A 16,213-nucleotide genomic window follows, 5' to 3' on the forward strand; every position below is an offset into this window, starting at 1 on the left:
CAAATCACTTCTCTTGTTTTGATGTTTTCTTTTCTTTTTTTCTTTTTCTATTTTTTTTTTCTAATTTCTTTTCTTTATAGTTTTATTTTAATTGTCTTTGATTCTGTAAAGCGTATTTGAGTATTGTTAAAAGCAGCCTAAAATGATTATTATTAATAATAAAAATACTATGAATGATCATTATTATTTTGTTTAATTCGTTTGGGAGCGCTTGGTTGATGACGTCAGCGCGTCCTCTCAGGAGTACACGTCAGAGAAAGCGTAGTAACCAGGAAGTAGCTAGTGAGTTAGCAGCGGATAATGAACAGCTGAGAGTCCACTGGTACTTTGACAGGTCGGTAACCTTTTTGTTCAATGAACCTTAAGCTAGAACTACGATTCAGCCCCGTATTTTATCCGCTGTCACGTTGTATGGCGACAGACGGTCAGTTTCGCTAAAAGTAACGTTATAGTTAGCATCACGGCACTACCAGCGAGTAGCATGCAGCCAGCAGGAAATGTTGCATTACCGGGGCGTTAAGTCAGTGGCAACCTGCTTAAAACAAGTGTCTGGGAGAGATATTTAAATTTGAGACACGTTGCACACCGGCCGGGGTTAATTTACAAAGTAGTCGACGTCGTCAAACTGCATAGTGTGCCATGATATGCCCCGAAAGGTTAATGATAGCTACGCCGCTTTTTTTAGCCTGAGATGACGTGTATTTAACATTACAGGAGGCTACAAAATACTCGTAATGGCAATAATGGGGCCGAATTTGATCAGATAAATCGTATTATAATTATGGCCAGATTCTATAATATATTATATGTATCATACTGTGATAGTATGCCCCCTGCTTTGGTTAATGAAATGCTGTCAGGTTATAATTAGGTAGCTAATACAGTGCAACATACAACAGCCCTGCAATGAACCCTGCCTATCTAATATACCCTCATTAATGTAAATAAGATGGACGCAATAAAAACAAACACCTGTCGGTATAACTCTAAATACAATCCTGATGCACCACAAACTTCAAAATGACCCCACTCAGTATCAATACAAACTGGACATTGTACTTGAAGCTGAAACTGATAATTAATTACTCGATTGACATAACATTAATTGGTAATGCAAATTGATCATTTGTTTTATAAATTGGAGTGAGGTATTTGACTGTCTAGCTGAGATTACAATCTTAGACCTGCCGAACCTGCTAAAACAAGACAAGTACGTCATTTTGAGTCAGTTTTAATTATATAGTCGCCCCAAAAAAAATCACAGTTTTGCCTTAAAGGCCTTTACAATCTGTTCAGCCTCTATCCTCGTCACTTAAATCAGGGTAGACTAAAAATCTGAATTTGCATTATCTAAAACAGCCCATTTGCATCAGTTCTTCATGGTGCTACACATGACATAATTGGTGTTTGATATTTAAATATCTGTCTTCATCCTCTTTTTGGTTCCAGCTTCAGAAGGGCAGGATGGGCAGGCAGAGGAAGAGGGTGGTGACCGGTGAAGCTGCTCCCCCTCCGAGGAAAGATGAGAAGCCCTCTGCATTTCACCGCAAGGAGAAGAAAAAAAAAGTCGATATCGGCAAAATCTTCATCAACATCTCTATTGGCCTTTGCATATTCAGCCTGATCTGGTTCTTTTATGCCCTCTACATGCGGTCCACCCTGGCCAAACGAGTGGTGACCCTGCACCCGTCACATCCTGTTCTGGATACCAATTGCAGCAGTGCCAAAGTTTCCCCAGAGAGGTTCTGGGGTTCATACAGACCTCAGGTCTACTTTGGCATGAAAACCAGGAGTCCCAAGTCAATGGTGACAGGTGCGCTGACACACTCAGAGTCAAACTGATGCTAAAGGTTAAAGAAAAAACAGACAGACAAATGATATTTCTGTAATTATGTGCATATGGGGCATGACCTGTGATTATAGTAAGTTATAAGTAGGGCTGGATGGTACTGACATAATCTAAATATTTCTGACACTATATCTTGATGTATAACATTACCATATTTTAGAGATGTTTTTGGTTGTTGATGTTTAATTGTTTGCAAAATAATTACAAAATATTCACATTGTTATATTAATCAAATCTTTATTGTTAAATTGCACTTGAATAGGGACACAGTGGTCAATGAGCCCAGACTCTTTCTAATTTCAGGTAAATTTTGGCAGCAGTTTAAACTGTTTATTGTCGCAGCCAATTTGGACTTCAATTTCCACCTATAATTATGCACTGCTGTTCTCAAAGCCCACTTGGCTGGTAACTTACTGCACGTTGCCAATGAGTTTTGGGACTTACCTTTTATGTGAAACTGTTGACAAGTTATTCTTTCCCACATAATTTGAAGCAGATCTATTTGTGCGTCCTCTTTGCTTTACAGACAAATTTACTTTACTCATTGTATCTCCTCAGGTATGATGTGGATGCGTCAGTTTTCCGACATGGACGTGAACCTGAGGCACACTTGCGAGCAGGGAGATCGTTTGCAAGGCTATGGCTGGCTGATGCACGATGGGATTAACTTTGGTGTCCAGGAAATCCGAGACATCGATTTCACACTGACCACAGAGTTTGTCAAGAGAATGGGAGGGGATTATGGAGGAGACTGGACCTGGAGGGTCACTGCCAAACAGCATGTAAGTACAGTTCTGTGTTTATTCAGCTGTACTGTAGGGGCAGGTGTATTTTATATGGTAAAAATGATGTGGTAAATACTTACAATTTCTGTGATAGCAGTATTTAAGGATTTCTGTGCTAAGCTTTGATAATTATAAGATGCTGATTTTTTTCCCCCATCAGAGCTCTTCCCCTCAAGCACCAGTCATCTCCCTGATGTTCTACGCAGCAGCTGATACACAGGGCTCACTGGAGGCTCACGTGGAAGAGAGAGACCGCCTTGCATCCATCACTGGTTTCTCAGAGGAGCTCGGCAACTTCAAGATCACGTTCCGAAAGCCCGTTACTGGGGAATTATCCAGCGCTAAATATGCCAGGTAAATGCATTAATACACGAGAGAATGGTAAGATCAGCACCACCCACGAAGGAGAGAGTAGACTAGAAAGCTGGAGGGAACATAGAGAGCCAGTGTTCAGTTTTATCAGTTAAGAAAATTGACAATTAGACTAAATGGCTCTTAAAATGAACAAAATATAGAATATTTAAAAAATAAAATAATAAAATATAATAAAGCAATGCTATATTTTTCCAAACAGTTTACAACTGTCAATCAGTGAAAATAGAAAAGCTGCATATGTACTGAAATCTTGGTAACAAGGTGAGATGACATTAAATGTCATTTAATAGCAATCAACAGAGGCCATTTTAACTACATGCTAATGCCAGATCTATGTATAAAAAATAGATGTATAGTGAAAACACCAAATCTTTTCCTGCAGAAAGCATAGTTGCACTGATTTGAATTGATTTTGAGTTTGGGGCCTTTTTCACATCTCTAGATTCCCAGCATCAGAAGTGTGGCCTCTTTATCTTTGTGTGACACTCTGTAGAAATGTCATGTTATACTGTAGTGTGATCCCACATGACTGTGATACACTGATAGTGTAAGAAAATCCTAACCACTAGATGGCAGCAAAAAATAGGCCTTTCAGCCTTTGTTGCATCTCTTTTTATTTCCTGGTCATTGTGACACATAGTAGGGTAAATAAAGTTTGAGAAGCAGACAGTTTTCTTAAAGCCACTATTATTTTTCTGAAACAGCACAGAATCAATTTACCTCCGTAAAGGCAGACTTCCACCTTCAGAAAGAGCTGTTGTTGCACTAAAGTTTTATATTGATTGGATCAGGACTTTCTGTTAGCTGACTGCTAGCAACATTCAAAGGGAGCAACAATATTTCACAATTTCATGAAGGCCAGAGCAGACCAGCATAGCAAAACAGACAGGTATGCACTTATAGGAATTATACGAATTGTATGAATTATGACTTATGGTAGGTCAATGGAAGATGTAGTTTAAGTGGGAGCTTAATTTTGAATTTTACTGATCCATTGTGTGACCAGTCGATTCACTTCTGAGTCACCAGTACATTAGACAGCAAGGGGTAAGATACAGTGTGCCAAGGCTTCATAAGCATAGCTAGTGCAGTTAGGATCATTTGTGTAGCAGTGACTGCATTTAAACTACATCTGAACGTTTTTTGTGACAGCTTAGATTTCATAGATTGTGAAAACAAATGGTGGTAATCACTAGTTTCTTGTCTTTTCAGTTATAACTACCTTCAGACTGTCTCCCCTGGCTTGGAGAAGCTGACTGATATTGTGAAGAACAGTCTGAACCGCAGGTCTGTTTACAGCCCTCCATCTGGTGAGAAGAGACATTACATTGCAGTGGACACCTATAAGCCCCCACATCATCAAAACCAACAGAAACCCACCGACATGAGGAAAGAGAGTGACTTTGTGGTTCACCAGGTCACCGTCCAGACTCCATTTCAGATTGAGGTTCTGTTTGAGTCAGCAAGCTTCCATGCTCGTCCAAATCAGCTGGTGGGCTCAGTCATGACTCAGGAGCTGGAGAAGAGGAAAGCTGAGTTTGATGCAAAGTTTGAGAACATTTTTGGGCTTGAGAATAAAGATTTTAGCCAGGCACATATTAAATTTGGCAAGGCAGCACTCAGCAACATGTTAGGTGGAATGGGCTATTTCTACGGCCAGTCAGTGGTACAGTCAGTCTACAATGAATATCCGCTCTTGTACCCTGAAGGCGCATTATTTACTGCTGTCCCATCACGCTCTTTCTTTCCCAGAGGATTCCTCTGGGATGAGGGCTTTCACCAGTTGCTGCTGAGCAAGTGGGATCCCCAAGTGACAAGAGAGGCTATTGCTCACTGGATAGACCTGATGAATATTGAGGGCTGGATCCCCCGTGAGCAGATTCTTGGAGATGAGGCTCGCAGTAAGGTCCCAGCTGAGTTTGTAGTTCAGCGAAATGAGAATGCCAACCCACCCACTCTCTTCTTAAGTCTTCAGGAACTCATTGAACAGCTCTCTTCAAATCCAGACAAGGCAGCGTCTCAACCTACCTTGCCTTTCCTCAGACGACTATTCCCAAGACTGAAAACCTGGTTTGAATGGTACAACACCACACAGTCAGGGCTCCTACCCAACTCTTACCGCTGGCGTGGACGTGACAAGGACACCAATCTATTCCTCAACCCCAAGACCTTGACATCTGGGCTGGATGACTACCCTCGAGCCTCACACCCATCAGCAGATGAGCGCCATGTGGATTTACACTGCTGGATGGCATTGTCCTCAGGCATCATGGCTCGTATAGCTCAGCTTTTAGGTGAACCCCATCAGGACTACCAACTCACCCATCAAATGCTCAGTGACAACAATCTGCTGAACGAGCTCCACTGGTCAGAACAACTCCGCGCTTTCAGTGACTTTGGCAACCACACTCAGGCAGTATCCTTGCAGCAGGAGAAGGTGTACGTACCCCCTGGACAACCTCGTCATCAGTTCCCTGTTGCACGCCTTGTGCGTTCTGTCCGCAGGGCGCCCAAGCTACAATATGTCAATGCTCTAGGTTATGTTAGCTTGTTCCCCTTCTTGCTGCACATCCTCGAACCAGACTCACCCAAACTAGAACATATTCTTCGAGAGATTAGAGACTCCAATAAGCTGTGGACCCCCTACGGCCTGCGTTCACTCTCAAAGGCTGATCCCATGTACATGAAGCGAAACACAGAACATGACGCACCCTACTGGAGGGGACCCATATGGATTAACATCAATTACTTGGCAGTCAGAGCCCTCCACCACTACAGCACCACACATGGGCCATACCAAGAGAAGTCAACTGCTCTTTATGAGGAACTCAGGACTAACATTATCAATAATGTTTATAGACAGTATGTTGAAACAGGGTATATCTGGGAACAGTACAATGACGGCACTGGAAGGGGCCAAGGAAGCCACCCCTTCACTGGCTGGTCAGCTCTCACAGTATTAATGATGGCTGAACAGTACTAAAACTAGATTTCATCCCATGTTTTTTATATCGCAAGATACCGGCCTTCATTTGTATCTGGATGTGACAGAAATGACATAATCAGGTCTTAAGATACAGAAAAATGACTTGTTTGGCTTATGAAACTGAACTAATTATTGAAAAACTAACTTTCGAGATTAAGCTGAAAAACAGGCATTTAAAATCACAATTCCACATTTAGCCACACCCTTTAATTAAAATGACAGGTTTCATACTGGTACGTATTCTCAGAAGAGCAATGTTCAGCTACCCTCTCTTTGCTGTATGTGGAGCCAAGCACTGTTAAGTGCCTCACTTTTATGGTTAAGATGCATTTAGGAAACACTTAAAGAAATCATATTCCTCACAATTTAACACATGAACTTCACTGCTTCCATCGGCAGCCTCTCATGGAAAATCAAGACAGGTGTGTTTTTAATGCAGGGAACTACCAGTCCAAGGGGGTCATACTTTCACACTAGATGTGTGATGCCATATATGAACAGTTACCAGATTTGTTAAATGTTGGAAAATAAGTGCATAAATGAGCGAGTTTTGTCACTTGAGAAATAAGGGCCATTATCTTTAATTGTGCCATTTTCTTTTTAATCTGTCATATGTCCTCAATTCTCTGTCTTAATGATTGGCCATTTTGATATTTAATTGTTTGATCACAGTCTTTCCAAAATGGTTATTTTCAGTGTTGCTCAACATCGATAAAGTTGCTGCCTCTAAAAGCAGCAGTATTTTGTATACACAGCCTGTGATTTCATTGGCAGGGATCAACATTGACGGTGGCATTGGTCTTGTTTTGTTAAAAACAATAAATGGTTTAAATACATTTTTGGTCATGCTGTACTTTTTTAAATGTTGGTGTGTTGCTTCCATTGCCCTAAGCCAATTATTGACTCAGTCTAAGCCTATAGCTACAATTTCTGTTTGAGAGAAAATTACCTTCTTCATCTGTTGTTACAGAGCCATCCATCATCGTCATTATGGTTCAGACAGTGACACTCCTTCACATTAGGTGCTTGTAATTGGTGATCTCCGAATATAACCTTATTCAACCACTAATCACTGTAGATTGCTCTAGATGGAAGTGTCATCTGAGTCCCTCTCATATAAAACAGACCACTCAGTTTTCTATCTTTGCAAACAGAATTGATTATTCCATATTCTTAATTGAATGAAATGAAACCACATTTAGTGGTATTAAATTAGATATTACAAGAAAGCAGTGAACAAAATACAGTGCCTTGCAAAAGTATTCATACCCCTTGAACTTTTCCACATTTTGTCACGTTACAACCACAAACTTAAATGTATTTTATTGGGATTTTAAGTGATAGACCAACACAAAGTTGTGCATAATTGTGAAGGAAAATGATACCTGGTGTTGAGAAATGTGGCGTGCATATGTATTCAGCCCCCCTGAGTCAATACTTTGTTGAACCACCTTTTGCTGCAATCACAGCTGCAAGTCTTTTGGGGTATGTCTCTTATGTCTTCTTTGCAAAATAGCTCCAGTTCAGTCAGATTGGATGGAGAGCGTCTGAACAGCAATTTTCAAGTCTTGCCACAGATTCTCAATAGAATTTAGGTCTGGACTTTGACTGGGCCATTCTAACACATTAATATGCTTTGATCTAAACCATTCTATTCTAAAGCTGTGGCGGTATGTTTAGGGTCGTCCTGCTAGAAGGTGAACCTCCGTCCCAGTCTCAAGTTTTTTGCAGCCTCTAACAGGTTTTCCTCCAGGATTGCCCTGTATTTAGCTCCATCCATCTTCCCATCAACTCTGACCAGCTTCCCTGTCACTGCTGAAGAAAAGCATCCCCACAGCATGATGCCACCATGTTTTACAGGGGGGATGGTTTGTTCAGGTTGATGTGCAGTGTTAGGTTTCCGCCACACATAGCATTTTGCATGTCGGCCAAAAAGTTCAATTTTGGTCTCCTCTGACCAAAGTACCTTCTTCCACATGTTTGTTGTGTCCCTTACATGGCTTGTGGCAAACTGCAAACGGGACTTCTCTTCTGCTTTCTTTCAACAATGGCTTTCTTCTTGCCACTCTTCCATAAAAGCCAGATTTGTGGAGTACACGACCAATAGTTGTCCTGTGGACAGATTCTCCCACCTGAGCTGTGGATCTCTGCAGCTCCTCCAGAGTTACCATGGGCTGCTTCTCTGACTAATGCTCTCCTTGTCCAGCCTGTCAGTTTAGGTGGGCGGCCATGTCTTGGTAGGTTTGCGGTTGTGCCATACGCTTTCCATTTTCGGATGATGGATAGAACAGTGCTCTGTGAGATGTTCAAAGCTTGGGAAATGTTTTTATAACCTAACCCTGTTTTAAACTTCTTTACAACTTTATCCCTGACCTGTCTGGTGTGTTCCTTAGTCTTCATGATGCTTGTTCACTAATGTTCTCTAATAATCATCTGAGGCCTTCCCAGAACAGCTGTATTTATACTGACATTGAAGTACACACAGGTGGACTCTATTTACTAATTAGGTGACTTCTGAAGGCAGTTGGTTGTACTGGATTTTATTTAGGGGTATCAGAGTAAAGGGGGCTGAATACATATGCACCACACTTTTCAGATTTGTATTTGTAAAAAATCTTGAACATCACGGATCATTGTCCTTCCACTTCACAATTATGCGCTACTTTGTGTTGGTCTATCACATAAAATTCCAATAAAATACATTTAAGTTTATGGTTGTAATGTGACAAAATGTGGAAAAGTTCAAGGGGTATGAATACTTTTGCAAGGCACTGTATGCATAACAGCTGTTGGCTGCTCCATTTTACAGTACACATAATACATATATAGAGAATACACACGTGTGGGTAGTTTTTCAATGTGTGCACTTTGTTTGGTAATGAATATAATCCTGGATTGGTAAGGTTTTTCTTGCTGCCAATAGATTAAATTATTTTTTTATTTTTAAAATCTAAATCATCTAAATGATTAATGGACAATATTCTTTATTAGTCATCCACAATAAAACAGAGAGTCATGATATTCAAACCCCAATGCAAAGCTTCAACAGCTGATCAATTTGCTTGCATCATTGCCAAGTAGTCACATTTGTTTACTGCTTCCAGTTCCAGTTATTGACATAAACTGTCCCTGCCTGCTATGTAATGTACTTAAAAAATTGAAATTATAGTGTTTTTTTTCACCCTGCTGTTAATAACTCCTCACATGTTCAGCACAGATGTCAGCACTTTTCTGTCAGGCAAAGCAGACAGCAGCTTCAGCATACTGTGACCTTAAGTACAGCAGCCCGGTCCTCTTTCTTTTGTCAGATGGCACATTCGAAGGCCTCTGGCTGACGTCAATCTGCTGCAAGTTATTTCTTTTTTGCATGGTTTCCATGGAGCACAGTTGTAAGGGCTCTGTGCTTAATTAGCTAACATCAAAAGGCATGGAGCGTACATAGATGGCAAATTCTTTTCACTCTTTGATATGTCCTAGCATACATTTACACTTTGGGGCATACAGTGTCAGTGTCCCTATTAATACTTTGACACCAGATATAAAATACTGGTTCTGAGAGCACTGATACTGGCTCTCAGTCGGTGTGTCTGACCACTGGGTTCCAACCTCTAGACATTTATGAATCCTTTGAATGGGCTAGATGTGCAGTTGTATAGTTGGAGGCTTAGCGTGGTGCATTCAGGTTGCTTGGCTAAAAATAGTGCCTCTGTCAGTTAGCAGAAAAGCACATAGCCTGTGAAGCCGCAGATTGGTATTTTCACCACATTTATCAGTCATCATGTACTGTATCTGCCTCAGTTTTTGTACTCATCAGAATAGTAGATACTGTAAATAAACAGCAGCACATATAAACACTGATGCCTGCAAGGATCTTGAAAAAGGTTTCAACATTTTGAGACATTCAGTTGATAGAATCGTTGTGAGTTTAGACCTCAAAAACGAGCAAATTATCTATCAGTGTGAAATGATTGCCTTCAGCCTCAGTCGTGGGAGACACAAGCTCATCATTTGACCCGTTGACCTGCTAACGCAAAGCATGGTATCAAGGGATTTGGACACAGATGAGCCATATCCTCTGCCTTTTGCAGCTCCTGTCAGAGGAAATGGATTCCACATCCCCTCAATACAACTACAGTCGAAAATGCATTTATTTCTTTGAAGAGTGCGGACAATCTGTGTGACTAAAGCACTCACTGCGCAATCCATCCCCCTCACCCAAGACCCTTTTTTCACAGTGTGATGGGATAATAGCCAAACAGCATCAGAGCTAACTAATGTGACTGCATAATAAACAGATGAGTCAGGGAGTATTCATTTGCATATCATCCCAACCTTATCACAGCTTCTATATAGTGAATATTTTGTGACTGCCTACTACCAATGGATTGGCTATTGAGTACAGTGAACATGTAGTGAATCCAGTGTCCAAAGTGTTGAGATAGTGTATTTTTATGATGTAAATCATTATACATCAACATAGTAATTATTAGTAAGTTGTCTCATTGCTGGAAATACCCCCCCGTGGCAATGACTGCCGTTTTGAATGTAATTACTGGGAACTTATGCTAGAGGGAGCTAATTAATAAGGAATTTGTGAGAGGAAAAAAGGCTTTTTGAATACAACTTAGCTATCATTTTTACTTACAATGGAGTGCTACTTAGTATTAAAGCAGTATGAGTGGATAATTATGTTAATGGCTCAATTAGGATTTAAGGTATGGTGGCAGGCTGTATATCCAGAGACCACTGTTCTTACATTACAGTGGCTCTCACACAGGTTCTCTGTGTGTATGTGGGCATGCATGTTCATAACATCTCACTGGAGATGTCAGACGTTATGTCCTACAGCAACACCATAATACATGTGTGCAGGTGTGTGTGTGTGTGTGTGTGTGTGTGTGTGTTCTCTTCTGACACAACCTCTTTACCACACATACAAACAAAGCTTTTAGGCATACAGGCTATAAAATTGTACTTCTTGTGACGTATTATTTTCTCTTTGTGTATTCTTTGAGCCTCATGGCTATGAACCGTTTTATGTTCTTTAATGTCTATTAGCTTACTGCATGTAAATGTTGTTCGTGGAACTCCAGCTTTGACATCACTGCCCTCTCAAGGCATTGTAACTGTTTGTTCTCCCTGACATCAAAACAAGCAAGCCTTCCTCCCTCTATTTAATTCAGTTGCCATCAGCATCATCATCCACACTGGCCTAATTGCTGTTTACACTTCATGTCTTTCTGCAAAATATTCTCCAGGATACAGCCTCTCCTGTACTCTATAGCCTGCCTTTGCCCCCCAGAAGCTTGCTGCTGAGTACCAAACTTGCCTCAGCCAACATAGGTCTATGTATGTTATGTAAGGCCCACTATAAATAGGTTCACCCGGGATCTTTTGTCTTTACCTGATTCGCTCTTACAGTTTTTATTTCTGGAGAGAGCTGTGGAAGCTAGTGCAATGTAGAGCTGGCCGTTTCCATAGTTACTTTTGTTAGCTGCAAGCTCTTAACATTCTTCATCTGTTTCCTCACATGTCTGCTGTTAGCTATTTGTTTCAATCTGTTTGCATTGCATGTCCTTATAATGACTGTATGTGCATCGATGAAGCAGTGATGAAAACACTGCATTCTAATTAATAACATTCATACCTTTTCATACACACTGTGGTGTCACTGGATGAGGGAAAGAGCAACAAATAGAAATCAGTGTGGGTGCACATGAGTCAGAGATTCGAATATGTAGACCTATTAACTTCTGTTGGTCAAAAGTACATGCAATTAGTCCCATGTTGTATGATAATGATTTTGTGTTGTGGATGTTATTGAGCCTCAGTCTAAGGGGATTGTTGTTGTATCTGGTGAAGCAAATAACCTAGATATATGCATTATAACACTTAATCTACTGTCTAACATACTATTGGGTGTCTAGGAAACATGTTTGGATCAGCTGTGCAAATACTGTAATTAACAGAAGATATGAAAATGCAGTGTTATGCTTCATGGATTTATCTTGAAAATGTGCAAGCCGTTAGGTAACAGCAGGTACAGGAGCTGGATCAGGCCCAAGAATTGGACTGTCAGAGTGCTGCGAGCATGGATCTAGCAGAGAAGAGGGCAAGGTGGGAGCCAGGCGAGTGCTGTGTGTGTGGAGGAGTCTGGGGGCATGGTTAAAGAAACACTGGGCATTCCGCAATCACGATTGGAGAGCTGAATATGATTCTCACCCATCCCTGTTGTAGAACCAAAGAGTACAGGCGGCTGGGGACCAAAGTGGGCGAGTGTGAAAGTATTTTTGGAACACATGGGAAACCTGCCACACCAACAGCAGCAGCATCGGGGCCTGGTACCGGGCTTCCCTAACCCACTCCCACTCTCAGAGGAAGAGCTAGAGAGAGATGTTCCTTCAAAAGAAGAACCACGCTTCCGCTGCTTTTATTCCTCTTATTTGTGCTATTTTTCTTTCAATTGCCCAGTGTTTGAATGATGATGTAGTATATATAACTATGCAGAGCCCAACATGACAGAGAGAGAGAGAGGGAGAGAGGGAGAAAATAACGAACTTGGCAGCTGAGGCGAGTATCTTGTATTTATAGAAAGTCGTGTTTCCGGCAGAGGTTTCTGTGGTCTTAGCACTCCCAATCCATTTTTGCGGTGTCTTACAGGCCCTATTGTATCCAGGTTTACATGGAAGATGTTCCCTCATCTAACGCCTTGGGGGGAGATTTGAATGTGAGACATGTCAGAATGTGATTTGGGGGAGGCAGATGGATTTCTCCAGCTCTTGTGCAACCCTAGCTTTCATAGGATTGCTCCAAAAAATCTGCTTTGCATCCACAAACTTAAAAAAGGCAGTAGCCAAAAGTACTTGAGGCTGAATGTAAATGTAAATGTATGTGTTGTGTGATATACTATCTGCATGCCATTGCTATATGGATGCAGGCAAAGCTGTACAGCCTACCTTACCATTTAATCTTAGGTATTTTGTATTTGTCTTGTAGATTCTGTATTTCCTGTATAACCTCTCCAGATCACGGTTTGAAGTGCTTTTTTATTTCAAAACGCAACGACAGCCTCTGCATCTCAGTGGATTTCCTGGTATGGATCAGGTTCTTCTATTATTTATTCTCAAACAGTGTGGGTTGCATAGTTGGTTGACAGAATGCCAAGGCATTTGAGGAGCTACTGTACATCAAGTGAGATATATTTCATTTTGAAGTCAGAATTATGAGTATGAAATGATTGTCTTAAATGTGGCAAAGTCCTGTGGATGTGACACCAGAAACACAGACAACATTTCCATTCTTATAGTAAGTTAGGGTTTAAAATTGTTTACAGTCTTAACAAAAATCAAAAATACAGTGAATTCATACTGTCCACTAAAATTAGGATTGCATTGCAAATCTATGGATTAACCAAAACTGGCTACTGATTTGCAATGATAGTGGAGAATGTCCTTTGCTTATCTGGAGCAGGTTAAACCAGAGTTACAATATGCTATTTTGGGGGAAAAGCAATAATTAACATACAAAAAATAGAGCATGATAACAGTGATTTTACTAGCATGACTGGTTCAGCTTTAAACTATTATATCTGCAGAACCCAAATTAGGTGTAGTATGATTCATTGATGTGCCTGTAGTTTTTGTCAATAACTTGGTTGCTGCACTGTTCTGCAAAATCAACAACATGCTTGTGGATTATGTACTGTGTGCTTTGTGAAAGCCAGAATGTAAAATGTTGTTAAAGATAATACAATTCTTTGTGCATTGTTTGTAGTTGTTTAATAAAAGGCTCAACACAGCAAGAGACTGCACAGTTTGTCTAACACTTGGCTAGATTAGCTTAGTGTTGCCATCATAACAAGTTCTTTTAATTACTATAATATAATGATCATTGAAGATAAATATTTAAAACAGGAATTAAAAAAATAAACAGAGGTCATTACTGTCCATCTCATCTTTCATCTAGCAGGCAGTGATCCCAGAGGGCAGTCACTCCTAACTGCCTCTTCAACTCTATCAGGCACCCACCTACAAGCGAAACTCCCACACCCTGTCCAGGAGTGAACCTGAAAATAACACGGCCAGGGGGTTGCATATACAGAATAAAGAAAAGTATTTACCTTTGCCTGAAGCCAAAGTGTTCATTCCAGCTATGAAAGTAATATTAAGCGTTACACACACAATCAATAAAGCAGAAGTAATGTAATCAAAATATAATTAACAGAGAATCAAACTGTCTGACAGTTTAAATGCAAGCAGGAGCTTATCTGCAGTTTTCAGGACTGATATTTCTTTAATTAAAAATCCAACTACTTAGGAAAATGCAGACTTTATTGTATGCATTTCAGCTGAATTGTGCGTGCCAATGCATTAAATTAGTGCTACGTGCATTTGCAATTTATTACATTTTTTTATTGATTTGGATAGGTTTTATCAGGCAGGCAGGCCTTAAATTTAGAAATCATACTATATGGCTCTTAATGTCATGAATGAAGGTTTGTCAGATACACTATTTATTTTGTTACCTCACAGTATCTGGAAAGACAAATTAGTAATTTAGTAATACTTACTATATGTTTGAACCTATTTTAGGTCAGGACTATATTAAAAGATGTTTCATATTCAGTACAAGTGCCAAGATATCGTTTCATTAAAACAATGTTTCATCTTCTTACCATGGCCAGCACTTTGAACTCCTTTTGAAGTCAATATCCTTAAAACATGGAGCCAACTTTGCATCACACCACATTCTTTCTTAACCCATCACACTGTTCCCTAAGAAACAGGAACATTTTTTCTCACAGTGCTAAGATGTTAGGGAATAAAACAAAGGCTTTCATTTAACTTTCACAGGTATGGAGTTACCCCAGCGCTATAATGTCAGTAAGTGCTAACATTACATAAATCCATTACTTAGTCCCTGTGCTGTGGCATTTTATGGAGGAGAGAGGTTAGCCACACTGCAGTTATCATAACAGCATCCCGTGATCTGAACTCTTTGTGATCAGATTGGTTTTAATAGACTCTGGATTACTTGGAGGCAGTTCCTCAAAGCTAAACATCTCTGGGCCTAGAATTAGAGTGCACATCTGAGGTGAAAACGATTTGTTCCGGAGAATGTCACTGCTGCAATGGAAGAGCTTATACGCTATTATCATACACTACCTTAAAAAGATGACAGGGCAGCGACTCAGATCCTTTGATACATTTTCCACCGCTCAGTATTGAAGGAGATAACATAAATTTGAGTAGTCTAGTATAATCAGGCTGTTTATTATGTCTAATAGTCTCTTAGCATTTGTGCTACGGTAGACCCAATATATTTGATTCCATATGGCCCACAAGTTCTTATTTCCAGTTGATCTTGTCCATAAAAAAGGACACTCAGATGCCATTCAAATAGTCTGAGCTCTGAGCTCACAGGAGCACTTTCCTTACAGGTCAACATTTTAAATATATATCTGTGGTTAGTGGCAAAATGCAGTCTGTGGCGGTGTGAAGACAGTGATTTTCTGCTACAGTTTTGATCCATTTATCATACAGAGCATTGGTTTCAAACATTTTTGCTTGTGCACAGCCATATTTGTGATCCCTTGTCAAAGGTATCTGTTGTAAGAAGTGTAGTTGATTGATGATTTTCTCTTCTCAGATTCTCAGATTTCATGTGGATACTTTTAGAGGTCAAAAGAGGCAAAACTATACAATATTTCACAAGAAAGAAACCCAAAATTAGAGAAAAGGCTTAGAATCCCAGTGGTTAAAATCCCTGATTTGTTTCAAGCTGTCCACAGTTTAAAACATTTTATTGGTAAAATGCATTCTGTAGTGGTGAAAAGAAAGTGATTTCTGCTACAGTTTTAGTCAATTTATCAACAAAATCATATTGATACATATTGAATATGATGTTGTGACCCCTTGTTAGGCTACTTACACCTAGGTTAGAGTGGTGAAAGAAGTATTCCAATCATTTATTTAAGTAGCTTCAGTATATAGTAGCAGAACCAGCATTATTAGCAACAAAATATACTTAAACCTATCACTTTAATGTTAACATTTCTTTATGCTGAGCTAATCTTAACTGTTTTATTCACAGTGGGTTTCTGTGTGTTTTAATCTATGAACTATAAAAATGCTATATATTTTATAAGATGGACATGTGAAAAATAATAGTATCTACAGCCAACATAACATTTTGTAGAGTAAGAAGTACAATTAAAAA

The 16,213-nt window shown here is 39.9% G+C and overlaps 1 protein-coding gene across 1 annotated transcript; it reads left to right on the forward strand.

Annotated features, from left to right (window-relative positions):
- The first annotated feature begins 272 nt into the window (after positions 1 to 272).
- On the forward strand, positions 273 to 6,831 carry mogs (mannosyl-oligosaccharide glucosidase). The gene is made up of 5 exons (XM_053338090.1): positions 273 to 334; positions 1,450 to 1,813; positions 2,408 to 2,631; positions 2,795 to 2,988; positions 4,222 to 6,831. Exons 2-5 carry the CDS (start codon positions 1,465 to 1,467, stop codon positions 5,990 to 5,992), a joined length of 2,538 nt encoding a protein of 845 aa, XP_053194065.1. The 5' UTR covers positions 273 to 334; positions 1,450 to 1,464; the 3' UTR covers positions 5,993 to 6,831.
- Positions 6,832 to 16,213: the final 9,382 nt, after the last annotated feature.

The sequence above is a fragment of the Scomber japonicus genome, chromosome 2 (assembly GCF_027409825.1).
Source record: "Scomber japonicus isolate fScoJap1 chromosome 2, fScoJap1.pri, whole genome shotgun sequence".
NCBI classification, from domain to species: domain Eukaryota; kingdom Metazoa; phylum Chordata; class Actinopteri; order Scombriformes; family Scombridae; genus Scomber; species Scomber japonicus.

What these genes read in the sequence shown, in the direction of transcription:
- mogs (XM_053338090.1), top strand. Translation starts at nt 1,465, where the DNA reads ATGGGCAGGCAGAGGAAGAGGGTGGTGACCGGTGAAGCTGCTCCCCCT. An exon ending in TCCCAAGTCAATGGTGACAG is followed by an intron (nt 1,814 to 2,407) that starts GTGCGCTGACAC and finishes GTATCTCCTCAG; the next exon opens with GTATGATGTGGATGCGTCAG. An exon ending in TCCAGCGCTAAATATGCCAG is followed by an intron (nt 2,989 to 4,221) that starts GTAAATGCATTA and finishes TTGTCTTTTCAG; the next exon opens with TTATAACTACCTTCAGACTG.